Here is a 15,393-nt window from a genome sequence, read left to right as displayed (position 1 = left end):
TGCCCAGGTGAGCGTGTGTTTACCTTTCCCAGAGGGCGTGGCCTGTGCGTACCTGCCCAGTGAAAGTGGGGCTGCTCGGTGCTGACGGTCCAGAAGCTGCAGCAGACACACACAGACATGATCAAGTCTCTGAGCGTGTCCTCTGAAGGCTCCCTGCCTCCTCTGGAGGACGATGTGGACTCGGTGTGTTCCGACGAGCTGCTCGGCTCTCAGTCCCGCCGCTGGCTGGCGGACCTGCTGACCGCGGACCTGCCTCCGGAGAGCGGGGACGTGAACACGGTGGGTCGGGACGGGCTGTTCGTGGACTATCACTTCCCTCTGGGGGAGCTGGAGATGCAGGACGACGTCAAGTGGAAGCGACCGAAGGTAAAGACGAGAGACCGACGCATCTGAAAAGTAACGAGATTACAATGTAATCCAAGTATTTTAATGCAAATCATACATGTGATGATGCGTTCACGTGTAAACAGTCTTTACACGTTGCACCTGGTCCAGCTGGAGCTCACCTGAGCCTCCTCACAGACTCGAGCTCAGGTGTTAAAATACACAGACTCATAACCATCAGTGAGTAAACAAGCTGTTCTCAGAGGAAGATAGAAAGGTGGCAGGGTCCGCCACTTATAAACAAAGTAAAAGAGTATAAACTGTGACGTCCTTTAAGATCAGTTTGTTTATTCAGTCGTGAAAACAAAGAGAGTTTGTTTATTTAGTCTGTTGGGACAAAAATCAGCCAATGAGGATCTTTCTCTGCTCATTAACATTTCTTCACCAAAACTACAGACTGCTCCTTTAAGCTCCATTTTGAGGTGTTTGTACTTTACTTTGTGTTTCTGTCTCAACACATTGTAGAGTAATATTCACAGCTGCTGTTACTGTCAGGTGACACGTAAAACACACACACCGACTGTAACCAGACGGTACCGGTCCGTTACAGTGTCGACCCTGAAGTACCATTAATGATGATGATCCAGGTTCAACACCAGCACGCTGATATCCCATCATGCACCAAACTGCTCCTGTAAAAACTGATGTGACACTGTGATGTCTGCGTGACTCAGACGTTACACAACATTTCTAACCACCAGGTGTAACCAGGTAGATCCCCCTGTGTCACCTGCTGATTTACGTCCTGGTGTTTTCAGCTGCCTGAGCTTCTGGTCTGTGGACAGTCACTTTTCAATAAATGACAGAAGAACAACAGCAGACGGGTGTTAAAAGAAATCACGTGGATGTAATAAAGACAGAGGCCAAACAGATACCGGAGCTTTGTTGAGTAAATACAGGACACATCAGATGGAGGCGCCTCAATAAAACTAAACTTTACGACCTCCACAAAGGTCAAGTTTACTGCCGAACAGTCAGACTGATACTACGTTACCTGTAACTTTCACTTTCCCCAGACCAAAACCTGAAAAGTGCAGCCATCAGACCTGATGGCTCGGTCACACACAGTATTTAACTGATGTGCAGGAGTGAAATATTCTGCTTTTTGAGAATTAAAAGGGAAAATTAAGATTATTTGACATTAAAACTTTCTTTCGTTTGACTTATTTTGTCATTTTTTATAGTTAAATATCACCAGCAAGCAGGAAACAGTCCTTGAATCCAATTTTTTTTTCAGGTTAGGACCCCCAGGACCTCACTTTGGTTTCAAAATCTTACAAAATGCTTGTCCAAGTCCAAGTGTCTCATGTGTCAACCAAAGCCAACTCTCTGTAGTGTGGAAATCTGTTCGGCCTCGCAAAGACTCCAGCTTTCAGTGACAAGTGTCCGTCTCTGTAGTCAGAGGAGGTATGCACTCTTCTAGAGTCCTCTCAGCTGTAATCTTTATGGTGTTTGCTTCTTGTTGAGACAGCAGGATGACTGAAGACCAGCCGGGTCAGAGTTTAAAGAGCGACTGCTGGGTCAATGTTAAACTTCAGCTTCATACAGATTCCTGTTCGGCTGGCAGCTCTCCGTCTGATCAGTGTCATGTTCTGATTCTGCTCATCAACACACACTTCATCACCTGAAAATGGACCTTCAGGATTTTAAATAAGTGTTGTCAAGTCTGGTGTTTATTGTTGTGTTGTGGTTGTGGATTGTTACATCGATCACCAGGCAGTCCACCCCGAGGATACACACTGATCCTGTTAAACTGGTTCTACTGACAGTAATACTGAATATCACACACACGCAGCGTCCTCTGCGACGTCTTGTGCAGCTCACTGGCTCCATGATGAAATATTATCCGGCCTCTTCTGTTTCATGTTGTCTCCACAAAGTAAAATCCTACAGAAGGTGCGACCGAGTGAACTCTGTAGCTCGTTGGTTGCAGGTTGCAGAGTTCATCCTCCATTTTTAACTAACTTTTTTTCCAGTAATGAGTTTCCAATAATAAAAACATGTTTCAGAAATTAGGAAAACAGGTACAAAACGCGCTCAGCCGCATGTTTATTAGTCCACCTGATCCTCCCTGTAGACCCAGCTCAGTTTAATACAACAGCCCTGCAGTAAATCTGAAGTTATAATGTTCAGTTCTTGTTAAAAATGTTGAGAAAAGGAGGATGAAGGAGGTCGGAGAGGTGCTGAGGGGCGACGGCACGGAGGGATTTCTAGGTGAGAAGGAGGATTTTATAGTTGATATATTTGTTGTTTTTTTATAGAACTATTAATTAAACATCTACAATAATAATAGTTACGACAAAGATGACTTGCAGTTTATGTTTTTTGGCCTGGACGGCCCTGAACACGCTGCTGGAGGAGGAGAGAACAGATGTGGTGCCAAGTTTCTGCCACATCGCTCTGACAGCTGATCTTTAATAATTATCTGCCTCTCCCTTCTGCACGCTGCTGTTTTATTGGTCGTCCCTCTCTCATCGTTGCTCTCTCCTTCCTCTCATTTTCCTTTTGTTAAACCAATAATCAACCTCTCCTCTGTCTCCAGGAGCTCTGCCAGTCACCTCAGTTCATAGTAAATGGAGCAACGCGCCTGGACGTCCGCCAGGGAGAACTCAGTAAGTAGACGACTACTGTTGTGTTACACAACACAGTGTTTTTCCACAAAACACAAGGGACACTCAGGCCCACGACACTATTCAAGTCATTTTTGTCAAGAATGTAGCTGAACAGCTGGTTTCACCTGGACTGTCTCAGAGACACGTTACAAACTTACAAAGTAGGATTATTAAAGTAACAGCAGCATCTGTCAGCCATGAAACAGCGTCACAATCAGCACCTTGACGTGAGTTTTCAAATCAACCTTTAACGAGGTCGGACCATCCGTGACGGATCCTCAGGCGAGAGAATAAAACCTGATGCAGCTCCGGCTGATGAGGGAGGACAGCTGCTGTTTCTGGTATTTAAGCTGATAAAAGACATCAGCTGGAAGGACACGCAGAGGAGTTTGGGCAAACAGGTGGCTGTATAAGGAGGGAGCCTTTAAAATGAAATCAGGGTGTTTTACTGTAATAGTTTAAGACATTCAGTTGAAATGCAGGTGACCTGAGCTGCTTCCTAAACTCTGCGTCCTCAGACGACTGCTGGTTGCTCTCTGCCATCGCGTCTCTCTCCCTGCATCGCTCCCTGCTCATGAAGGTCATGCCTCCAGGACAGAGCTTCCAGGACGGATACAACGGCTGCTTCAGCTTCAGGGTAAATACCTGAGCGATACCCGACATGTTGCAGTCTGACACGTAAATGTCATTTTCTTTCAAGATCACAGACACAAGAAGCTGATATTAAAGTGCAGCTGCAGTGTGTGTGGTGTGTAGACGGTACAGACGTGGGTGTTTTCTGTGTGGTTGAAAGGATAATGAAACTTTCTGCATGCTGGCAGACTTTTATTCAGGATGTTATTAATGTGACCAGGTTGTAAAACTTTCTATGGTTGATCCACTGGCGATGTGACGACACCAGCTCTCCTCTCCTTCTCTGTGTCTGTAGTTCTGGCAGTACGGTCAGTGGGAGGAGGTGAGGATAGACGACTTGCTGCCGACTCAGGACAACAAGCTGATCTACCTCAGCTCCCCGGACCGACGCGAGTTCTGGAGCTCGCTGCTGGAGAAGGCCTACGCCAAGTGAGTCAGTCCTGTCAGTCAGTCTGAGTGTGTTGTAGAAGTCAGTATCTCACTCAGATGCAACTGAGAATTAAGACCCTTCTTCACACAAGCTTAGTTTTTTGTTTTTACACTGAGCAAAACAACACCTACACAATGTCACCGCAGTGTGTGATTTTAATTAGCATGCTGGGGTTCTGCAAGCAAAGGAGGCGTGACAGAAATGAAGGGGAAAACTTTTCACATGAGCTCCAGGCAACACTTTCTGAACAACAGCACAACATGGCAGTAACAATCATTTACAGTCCCAGTTCATCTCACATTGTAACGAGCTCCAGGACCTCGTTGTTTGTGTTGCTCTTCTTCTTCTTTAAGTTAGCTGCTCATTATCAACACGTGGTTAAACTACAGGAACGTGTTTAACCAGAAATCATCTCGACCAGAACAACACAGACTTGTTGAAACGTTGTCCCGGACGTTTATAGAGAAATCTGAAAAATGTACGGATGTGCCCATTTCTGAAGAACGTCTCTTCTCTGCAGTCCTTTCACCTTTCAACCTGAACTGAAGACTTTGGACATGTCTCCCTGTCAGTCTGCCTCTGAATATGAGGTTAAGCAGGTCTCTTCTGTAGAGCTTTGGTTTTTGTTTGTCCAGTTATTTACCTGTTTACCACTGCGGTCTGATGTCCTCGTCCTCCCATGTGTCTGTTTGTCCCAGGCTGAAAGGAGGCTACAGAGCTCTGGACATGGGCCTCCCTCATGAGGCCATGGTGGATATGACGGGAGGGGTGACCGAGGTTTTGAACGTCACTTCACTGCCCAGAGACCTGCCGGCCTTCCTCAAAGACCTGCTGTCTAAAGGAGCGCTCATCAACTGTGCCAACTGCCAGGTACAGTGAGGAGTGAGAGCAACCTGCTGGGAAACACGAAGCAGAGCATGTTCCCAGTGTTTAGTTGTCAGCGTGATGAGTCACATGAGTATAATTTCACTCCTGTCCTGACTGTGGGTGGATGTTTTCTCCCTCCAGGGTCCGTTGGAACAAAGGAATGAATTTGGGATCATGTTCAGACACGCTTACTCTCTGACTGCAGTGGAGAAGGTAAATGTCCCTCAGCAACATTGTTCAAAAAATGCATCTCAACATTTATGTTTTGAACTTTCCACTTGAACCTTTGGAGGATCTCAGTGTGTTACCACCACGTGGATCCGGGTCTAAATTAAGTTCTGGGGACATAATTTACCTCCCAAAAAGTCTGTGCTTCGAGTGTAATACTTCTGAAAAGTCCAGGAGCTTTGGGGCTGGTGCTGTTAGCTAAACATTACTGATTGCATTGACCTAAACTAAAATAATCACAAAACAACCAGCTGTACTTTGCTTCTAGAGAAGTGCAAACATACTGAACTATCTTAGTCTCAGCATGTTTGTTATAAATGTGTTGTTCAGCCAGAACCTGTTCACCATCCCCTGAGTTTTGGACGTAAACATGAAGCTGCAATAAGCAAGTTCAGATGGAGGATCTGTAGACCTTACAGCAGTCATGTGGACTCCTCAGGGCCTGCTCACTGCCCTCACCTGTTTTCTGTGTCTATCTGCTTCTTCGTCCTCCAGGTGAAGACTCATTACGGCACTGAGGCTTTGGTGCGACTCCTCAACCCCTGGGGCCGCGCAGAGTGGGAGGGTCCCTGGAGCGATCGGAAAAGGTTCGTACACACACACAGGAGCCCAATCAAAGCACTGATTTTATACATTTTAAATGAAGATGTGTTAATTTAAATAATCTGAAATAAATCTTCAAGATTAACTACCTGAAACCTTGCTAACCCCTGTCTCTGTCTCTGTCTCTGTCTCTGTGTGTTCAGTAAAGAGTGGAACTCAGTGAGCGCTGAGGAGCAGAAAAGACTGGACCGGGTCAGGCGGGAGGACGGGGAGTTCTGGTGAGTTGTTCATCCGTGACACGTATCACTGCCGACTGACTCTTACAGTCCGCCTTCTCTGCAAACACGAAACAAAAACGCTCTGACATGTGAGTCTGAACCACAACAGGAACCACACGGCAAACAAGTCAGAACTGATCCGTCACATCACATTTTCTCATGCAGACATGTTTTTATATCTTGAAGGACTCAAATCTGGAAAATGCTTCAGTGCAGCTTTCTTTATGAATGATGGAGTTACAGACATGTTTCCAATGATTTAAAAAGAAATATGTGATTAGTTTCAACAACAAGTCTTCAACAATCAAACCTCATATTTGGGCAGAAGCGCCCGTCAGCTGACCCGTGTCTCTCTCTCCGTCAGGATGTCGGTGTCAGACTTCAGGCAGAACTTTGAGATGATGGAGGTTTGTCACCTGACCGACGCTCTGAGCGAACCGGGCTCCGCCGTGAGGCCGTGGTCCTGCACGATGCATCATGGGAACTGGGTGCCGTGTGTCTCAGCAGGAGGCGCTCCCGGAGGAGGTAAGACACATTTATTGTACATCATGAAAAATGTTTATTGTTCTGTGCATGATAACTGTTTCGCATGTGTTTTAAACTGTGTGGACATTATTTACTTAAATTTAGCCACGTTTGAGTGATCAGACACTTTTTTCCAATCTGCTCCCACCACAATAATCCTCAATAATCCTCTCTCTTTGTGAGGCTTTTAATGTGAAACATCTGCAGGAAGTTTCACAGAAGATGGTTTAATGAACAGTAACTCTGACTGAACTCAGCACTCAGCGCAGACTCTGGTTCTCTCTCCTCTCTGTAACGTTACCTTCATGAAGTCAAGTACGTTTCCCCTCCAGCTCCAGTCAGCAGTCAACATCACAGAACAGAAACAGCCGACAGTGGAGGTCACCTCCGCTGTATAAACATGGCCATGTGCTGCAGAACAGGTTTTATTTGAATATGTCTGCTTGTACATGACCTTGTATTTACCTTGTAGATTAAGCTGAAAGTACTGGAGTTAGAATAATCCTCTTCAGTTTTTCATACTCTGCCTGCGAACGTCTAGATCTGTTTTTTTAGGAATAGGTATCAACTCACATCAAGCCGAGACAAGTTTGTTTGTAAAGTAACAGAAATACTAACAGAACCACAGTATTGACTGTCTTTCTGTCTGTCTGTCCGTCTGTCAGTGTGTAAAGGTGTGGTCTCATTTATTATTGAGTCACACCAACAAACCAAACCAAACTGGAGAATCACTTGGCACGGGAACATTACACAACACGTTCCCCTTTTGGATGACCCTATAATAAAAATGTGCCCTTTCAGCTGACAGAACGTGGCCACTTCACCACGTTTGGTCCAATAAATGTGAAATAAATGGATAAATAGTTAATACTTCCCTCTGTGTTTAATTACAGAGGTGCAGTTGTTATCATCACAAAATTAAAATGTGTGTGGTGAGTCCACTACTGCCTACAGTTAAAGTTAAAGATGCAGCATAAAGAAAAGTGTAGTATTTATAGTGTGTGTGTGTGTGTGTGTGTGTGTGTGTGTTTCCAGGTCTGTTCTGGCAGAACCCTCAGTTCTCCTTCGTCCTGTCGGAGGTGGACAGCAACAAGGACGAGAGGAGCTGCTCCTTCGTTCTGGCTCTGATGCAGAAACACCAGAGACGCAGAGGCACCAACCTGTCAATAGCTCTTTATATATACCCGGTACACACACACACACACACACACACACACACACACACACACACACTGAGACACCTGGTGAGGTATTATAATGTTGTTCTGTCTCTTCAGGCTAATAAAGAGAATACTTACCTGTTACCTGAGGACTTGAGCAGGCGCCACCCGGTCCGCTGCAGCCCCCAGTACTCGTCACGTCGGGAGGTCGTCCTTCGCGGCTCCCTTCCACCAGGTCGTTACATCATCATCCCTTCGACCTTCAAGGCCAATCAGCAGGGAGCGTTCCTCCTCCGGGTGCTGACGGAGCAGGGCACCACCATCACGTGAGTCACGGATCAGTCTGATGTGGGACTGAGTTTACAGTTTTGTTGTTTTCACGTCACTGGAGCTGAGAGATTAAACATCAAACTGTGTGTTTCAAGTGCAAAAAGATGAAGAGGCAAAAAAACATGATAAATGTCTCAAGCAGCCGAGGTTAAATATTAAGCGCCCTCGTCAGTGACCCCAAAGAACAGTGTGTTTGTCTTTAGTCTCTAAACTCTAATTTCTTGAGATGAGAACCTTTTGTGATAATAAATATAATGATTTTAATTTGTTTTCATGCTTTTCTTCCAGTCCAGCTCACAAACCAGCGCCACAAGATATCTCCTCAGCAACAGAGGTAGGAGACGAGTTAAATCATCTACAATTAAATGATCAAACTGTTCACCTGGTGAAGCAGACGGGGCTCAAATTAAATCAGTGTTCGAAATAAAAGTCAGAAAAGTGACCTCGTCTGGACGACTCAGTCAGTAAATGATCCTCTTTCTATTATAAGTGTTCAGGTTTCAAGTTCTGTACAGCGAACTGACTCTAAGCAGACGATAGTGACCTAAAACTCAGGTTTACGTGTCTGCAAGAGGCCACGACACACAGAGGAAGCTTCATTGTAAGACACACCTGTGATGTGTGGACAGCTACAGATGTTTTACTGCCTCACCATTCAAATGATCAGCTTGTCATCAAGCTCTGCTAAAGCCTGACAATGACTCATTGTTGCTATCTTTAGGATAAACTGACAGACTGTCCTGTTGAAGCATTGTAAAACTTATCTCGCCTGAACAGGGACTTGAACCCTGGACCCTCAGATTAAAAGTCTGATGCTCTACCGACTGAGCTATCCAGGCTCTGAGTTTAGTGTCTCACATATTGAAATCTTGGACTGCTTGTAGCAAAATGCATTGAGAAAGCTCATCTTCAAGTATAAAATGTAGGATAACCACGGCTTTGCTTAACAGAGTCTATTTTGGATTGCTTGCTTCATTGTGTCTCTTGACTAAAGAGCATACATTTATGTTTTTGGGTCACAGGAAACAAATTAGTACAATGTATTAGTTTCCTTTGCTGCCCCACGTTGCTCTAAAGTCTCCTGAGGTGACTGTGAGTGTGAGTATACAGATGAAACGTTGTACAGCAGTCATGTGTCTGTGGCAGTAAAACTCATTGGAGGTCTGTCTTTCCTTCCTGCAGCTTTCATTTCCTCACCAGGCCGCTCTCCCGTCTCCCAAAGCCACCAAAGAGCTGTTCAAGAAGCACTGCAACAAGGTGAGACTCAAACCTGCACTCAGCTGCTGCACACGCAGACCAGAAATGAATTAACATCTGCCACATAGGTTTGAACTTGTAACCTACTTTGGGGAACACCCTCCACACTGACACAATCACAAGAACTCAATTAGACTGTATTCACTGAGCTCCACCCAAACACTAACAGTTACGTGCAAAGACTGGTTTAAACCACAAACTGTGACGAGCTCTGCTTGTGTGTTGAGTATTTGAATATGTGTGTATTTAACTGACCCGAAGCCTTTTCTCTGCCTCGTGTCATCAGAAAGGGTTATGCAGACCGGTGCACCTCCACAACCTGCTGACCGAGGCCATCAAGGCAGGAGGTCAGTGACATCTGTCTGTCTGCTCTCACGGGCGGATTAATCCACTTGTTCAGTCTTGTTTTTCTTTCAACAGAAGATCGTCTACAATTAATTCCTTTAGTGATTAGAAAACAAGTTGCAAGTCGTTCCTGAGGTTGTAGCAACAACGGACTCCAAGCCAAACAAAATAACGTGTGATTTTTAACGTTAGTGGTTATCTCTGATTGGTTTTCGTATCACGACAGCGGGATTCATGTGGAATCATGTTATTAGCATCTGTAGCTGCTTCAAACTGGAGTTAAAAACCAGAGCTGATTGAGTTGTTGCTCAGGCTACATCTGTAATGTACTTTGTGGTATTTACGAATTAGTAAATGAATGAGTTCAGTTCAGTTCAGTTCAGTTCAGTTCATGAACTGAACTGAACTGAACTGAACTGAACTGAACTGAACTGAACTAAATGAATGAATCAGCCAGTTGACCTCATTTGGCATCAAGAGGATCAAAACTTCAGTATTGCAGGAGATGGTGACAGGTAGATGAGCAGAGGAGCAGCAGGAAGGAGGATGTGAAGTGTAGCTTCCCTGTAAACAAGAGAAAGAGAGGACGCTTGTGTTTTTTCTGATAAATTGGTGTGACGACTGCATCAGTGCTGCCAGATGTCGTGAGAGAAACAGACAACCAGGACGACGGGAAGAAGCCCAAAAGGCCACTTAATCCTTTTTACCCTACATACAGTGGGTAGAAGGATCCTGCAGCAAGGCATTTTACTGTTATTAGACAGGAGACATGGAAGCAAACCCAGAGAAGCAGCTACACTTGAGAAACAACCTACAACTCCCCAGAAAAACTTTTTAAAAAGTGTTTGGCTTCACCTTCTGTTTTTTGTCCCAGGGATCCACACCCTCCTCGACTGTGAGCGTCTGTTTGCAGTGCATTAACATAACAATATCAACGTTCATGACTGCGGTCACACCCCTGTCTTTACATCCAGTCCACAGCTATTCAAACAGAAACAGCCTCAGTCTCTTTAAAAAAACATCTCCAGGTGCAAAACTCACCACAGCTGTTGTTTGCATGTGAAAATGTCCGCTGATGATCTGACTTGTTGTTTTTCAGTGTTGGCCGGCAGTGAGAAGTACCTGGCTCTGGAGCACTGCAAGAGCATGGTGGTCCTCATGGATGTATCCTTCACAAGTATAAAAGGAAAAAAACAGGAGTCAGTATGTGGCTCCATGCTGCCTCAGTTCTTTACATAACCATTATCATATAATAATTGTCCCATAATGCACAAAGAAAATACAACAGCTGCTCAAAGCTGCAAAATATACATTAAAACTGGTGAAGAAGGTCTTAGAAATAAAAACACTTTAAATATTCATTGGCAGTAGCATTTAAACATTGCAGACTGGTTGATGTTTATATTGTAAAATTTCCCTCAAGGACATTAATTTCTTAATGTAGCCAGGATCATGTGTTTAATTTCTTCCTCTATTAGTCCTCTGCGTGTCTGAATATCTTGACCCTTCACAGTGTTTAGAAACGTGTGTTTTCACAAACTACAACACCGTTTACATGTGTACGCAAGGCTAATAACCTGTGTTTTTAGAAATACCTGTGTGTGAGTGGCCCAAGATGTTTTCCTGTCCCAACATACAAACCATGAGACACAATGCTCGACAGGTTTTGTTGTCACTGTGGGCTTTGTGCTTTCTAAAACTTGTCTCGCCTGAACAGGGACTTGAACCCTGGACCCTCAGATTAAAAGTCTGATGCTCTACCGACTGAGCTATCCAGGCTCTGAAGAGTGAAATATCTCCTTCAGATTGAACTCCGAGCAACGTCTCTGGCTGGTGTCGGTCTTTCTGTATGTTTGCTTCACCGTTGGTTCTGTACTGAGTACTGATTCTAGGCAGGTTTCTTGTATGTAGAGCGCTCACATCACACACGTATGACACAACATGAACCAGTCATTTAAAAACTGCTCCCCAGTGCTTGCTGAGGGTCAAAAGGTCAAAACGGGATACCTTCAAATACACTCTGAAAAGGTCCGTTTGCATTTTTAAACCATGGGACTTTGCACTGTTGTGCTGGTGATGTACACTTTTGTCCCACAATGCAATGCACAGAGAGCTACTCACAGCGGCAAAATAATCAATTAAATAGCGCAGAAAATAAATGACGTGTACTTGACAGTGTGTATGTTAAGGTTTATTGATTTCCTTAAAGTAATCTGAGTTCTTGTGAATTAACTGCAAAGAGAACATACAGACAATTTATGTTCAGAGCTTACCTGTATACCATTTAGTAGTCTCTGAGATCAGCACACAGCAGGTAATCAAGCAGCTGTTGGTTTTACTTTGTCCTTGAAGCATCTTAAAACTTCTGCCGCTTGAACAGGGACTTGAACCCTGGACCCTCAGATTAAAAGTCTGATGCTCTACCGTCTGAGCTATCCAAGCTCTGAAACATGATGTTGTTCTTTCTGAAATCCTCTTTATTGTTCTCATTATTATTCTGTTACTGATTGAAAAGAAAAACTCAAAGACACAGCCTTCAAACAAGACTTTAGGCCTTTAAGATTACAATCTGTGCACTGGGTTCAATATAAAACTTAATCATAGCTGCTGCATCTCTCCAGTATCAACATGTCGTCTGAATGATGCTGCATGAAGGAGGATTCATCACAGGACTGTTGTATTAGTTGTAGCTACGTGTGCCTAATAAACTGGCAACTATCTGTGTATGTATTGATTGTTAAACTCTGCATTATGTCAGCTGACTCTTTTGTTTGAGCTTAATTTCTTTGACCTCGGTGTTTCGTCCAGACTCAAGGCATCGCTCAGCTCAACTGGCCCGAGTTCCAGAGTCTGTGGGACAAGATCAGGAGGTGGACGGTGAGATGATCAACACACCACAGCACTGACATCCACAAGAACAACACACAACAACATCATTTCCTGCAGAAGTCTGCCCATTATTGAGCAGTGTGTAATGAGCACTTGTTGTTTTTTCACACTGGAGCTGAACTCTCTGTGACTCTGACATGATGCAGTTTTTCTTGTGTTCATTATGTTTTGTCCAATATCTCCTCAGGATATCTTCCTGGCGTTTGACAAGAACAAAACTCACCACCTGGAGTATCAAGAGGTCACCCCGGCTCTGAAGGCAGCAGGTAGGACTGGAACATTTGCTGTGACCAGCAGGGGGAGCCAGAGCGCCTCTCTTTACCTCCTCCCCCTCTGCTGTTTAATCACATTAATTATATATAGTTACAAATATAATTAAAGTCTTTGAATAAGATCAAGAATCATAATTTTTGTGTTTCTCATGTCATCACAGTAAAAATACACGGCCCCCCAAGAGAAGATGAATACCTTCAGTCAGTTCGGAGGCTCAGCACTTTAGTTCAGATTCATATTATGCATGAAGAAAGTGAATTTATAGTAAAGTAAGACAGTAAACCTCATTACATTTAGATTAAACCTGATATGGAGTCCAAATCTGTGTCCTTTGTTGATGCACTTTATTTTGAAATGCCGGACGCTTTAATCAGAGCTGGGGCCCACATTTTAAATATGTGAGATCCCTTATTGTGAAGTATTTCTCATGGCAGAGCGACACTTTGAGAAGCAAGTTAGTCAATTAAAGGAACTTGGGATCCTGGTACTATTTTGCATCCTAATAAAACAATACGATGGCTGCTTGCTTTCACCTTGTGGCCCAACACTGTGTTTAGTTTCAGCCCTCAAGGTCAAAAAAGTTTGGACATCTCAGTGTTAATTAATGTCGTGTGAACTTTGCCCTCTCAGCCTTTTGAAGCCATAAAAATCACAGCCATCATTTGGTTCACCTCTAATAAGTCACCTAATAACAGCACATTTTGAATGAGTGACATTTTACTCTTAATCGAGTTAATATTTAAACTGCTACTTTTACTTTAAGTCAGGAAAATGTAAATGAAGCGAGTGCTACACGCAGCACTTTGTTCCTCTGTTTAGTCGTGCTCTTCTGACAGATGCTTGATCGTCTCCTGTGTCTCTGCTTCAGGCATCCTGGTGGATGATCTGGTGATGCAGCTGGTTGGACTGAGATACACAGAGCCCGACTTGACCATCAGTTACCCCGGCTTCCTGTACCTGCTGATGAAACTGGAGAGCATGATCCGTAAGGGAGGGAGACGGGGAACGAGGGAGGGGGAAGACAAAATACTACAAATTAGAAACAATAACGTGTTTAAATCAAGTGAACATAATTCATCCAGCGTATCCTGCTGGTAGTTGCCACGACAAGGCCGACATGTTTCCCCCAATAGATGGTTTGTATTAAGAGTAATGATGTGACAGGGACAAGAAGAAGAGGAAGTGAGGGGATGGAGTTAAAATATGAGTGGAGAGGAAGAATAAGAAGAGGTGGCAGAGAGGAGAGAGATGTCTAGAGTGAAGACAATGTTTGTGATTTAACCTTCCTGGATATTATTGACTACAAATGGACTGAAAGTGACAATAATCGAACGGCTGCGGTGTCGTTAAAACTATCTGACCTTTCTACAAGGTCAAAATCTAATGACCAAACTCCTCCCGGCAACAGCGCGGTTTGTTTTTGCCCACATACGACAGGCAGGACAAAATGAAAGCCATTTTTTGTCATTTTACTTTGTTTTTGTCCTCTTTTGCAGACAAATTTCAAGCGTACGATATGGTGGGAAGTGGAGCTATAACTGTCAGCTACAGACAGGTGAGAACGTAGACACAGTATATATGTATATATATATATAAATATATATATATATATATATATATATATATATATATATATATATATATATCTGTAACAACATCTACGCCTTCCTCTTTATCTGCTGCAGTAATAGATACTTTCAAGAGAGAATTAAAAAATAACACAAGTCTTAAACCATTCTTCAACCTGTCAAACGTGACACTGAAGTATATTTATGTTGATTTTAAACTAAATGTTTTCTGTCCTCTGATTGGTTCCAGTGGCTCCACATGACCATGTACAACTGAGCTGACCTGATCCACTGAAACTGATTCATCAGGATCTGCTCTTCTGATTTTCATGCGTGATTTTAATGTGTAGTGTTTATTTCTTCAGATGTGTGAAAGTAGATGTACAGTAGAGTTCAATGATAGAAACAAGTAGTGAAAACAGACTTCGTACTCAGATTTTATTAACATATATTTCTTCATCATATAGTCAAACAGTAACAGTGGAAACATCTTTAAGATCTTTCTTCAGTCATGGAAACATCTGGGCTCAAAGGTCAAAGTGAAGTTTATGATTCACTGTGTTGGTGACGCTTCGGAAAAGGTCACCTGTGACATCATCTGTGACATCATCTGTGACATCATCTGTCAGCCATCATCCTACGGGATAGATGGTTTGTACATGATTGTATAAAATGTATATAAAGTTGTTTGTCACTGACAGCATGTGGGGTCGGTCGGGTTTCAACATAATACTTTATGAATAAAGATTATAGAAAGAGTCTGCGGAGTCCTTCTCTACAGGTTTGTACACTACCAGCTTTAATGTTTCCAAAGTAGAGGTGTTTCTTCATTTGGTTTTGTTATATGAAAGATAATTACTGAATATTAAATAAAAAGGAAAGAAAGAAAAAACAAACCTACATAAGTAAAATAAGATTACAGTTTGTTCTCTTCACTTTGGTATGACATTAATTTGCTTAACGATATAATATCCAACATTTCTGCATTAAAATGTCTTAAAATGACGAGCCCTCAGTTGTATATTTTGTTGAGTTGTGTTATTATCCAAAATATTTCCAACAAAGTCCAAA

General features: G+C 43.3%; 1 protein-coding gene and 3 non-coding genes across 4 annotated transcripts; 1 reads left to right on the top strand and 3 right to left on the bottom strand.

Annotated features, from left to right (window-relative positions):
* Window positions 1-117: 117 nt before the first annotated feature.
* On the top strand, window positions 118-15,069 carry LOC141015746 (calpain-9). Its single transcript, XM_073489923.1, has 20 exons — window positions 118-366; window positions 2,927-2,996; window positions 3,515-3,633; window positions 3,925-4,058; window positions 4,758-4,929; window positions 5,068-5,139; window positions 5,650-5,741; window positions 5,901-5,975; window positions 6,340-6,500; window positions 7,536-7,687; window positions 7,778-7,986; window positions 8,279-8,324; window positions 9,173-9,247; window positions 9,534-9,594; window positions 10,692-10,756; window positions 12,401-12,469; window positions 12,669-12,747; window positions 13,623-13,739; window positions 14,251-14,309; window positions 14,573-15,069. The coding sequence occupies exons 1-20, from the start codon at window positions 118-120 to the stop codon at window positions 14,597-14,599; spliced, it is 2,103 nt and encodes a 700-aa protein (XP_073346024.1). The 3' UTR covers window positions 14,600-15,069.
* Window positions 8,757-8,829, bottom strand: trnak-uuu (transfer RNA lysine (anticodon UUU)). Its single transcript has one exon. It is a non-coding gene; the product is annotated as a tRNA-Lys (tRNA).
* Window positions 11,299-11,371, bottom strand: trnak-uuu (transfer RNA lysine (anticodon UUU)). Its single transcript has one exon. It is a non-coding gene; the product is annotated as a tRNA-Lys (tRNA).
* On the bottom strand, window positions 11,962-12,034 carry trnak-uuu (transfer RNA lysine (anticodon UUU)). The gene has a single exon. It is a non-coding gene; the product is annotated as a tRNA-Lys (tRNA).
* Window positions 15,070-15,393: the final 324 nt, after the last annotated feature.

Source organism: Pagrus major, chromosome 2 (genome assembly GCF_040436345.1).
Source record: "Pagrus major chromosome 2, Pma_NU_1.0".
Taxonomy (NCBI): Eukaryota; Metazoa; Chordata; class Actinopteri; order Spariformes; family Sparidae; genus Pagrus; species Pagrus major.
This window is presented reverse-complemented; position numbering and strand designations above follow the sequence as displayed.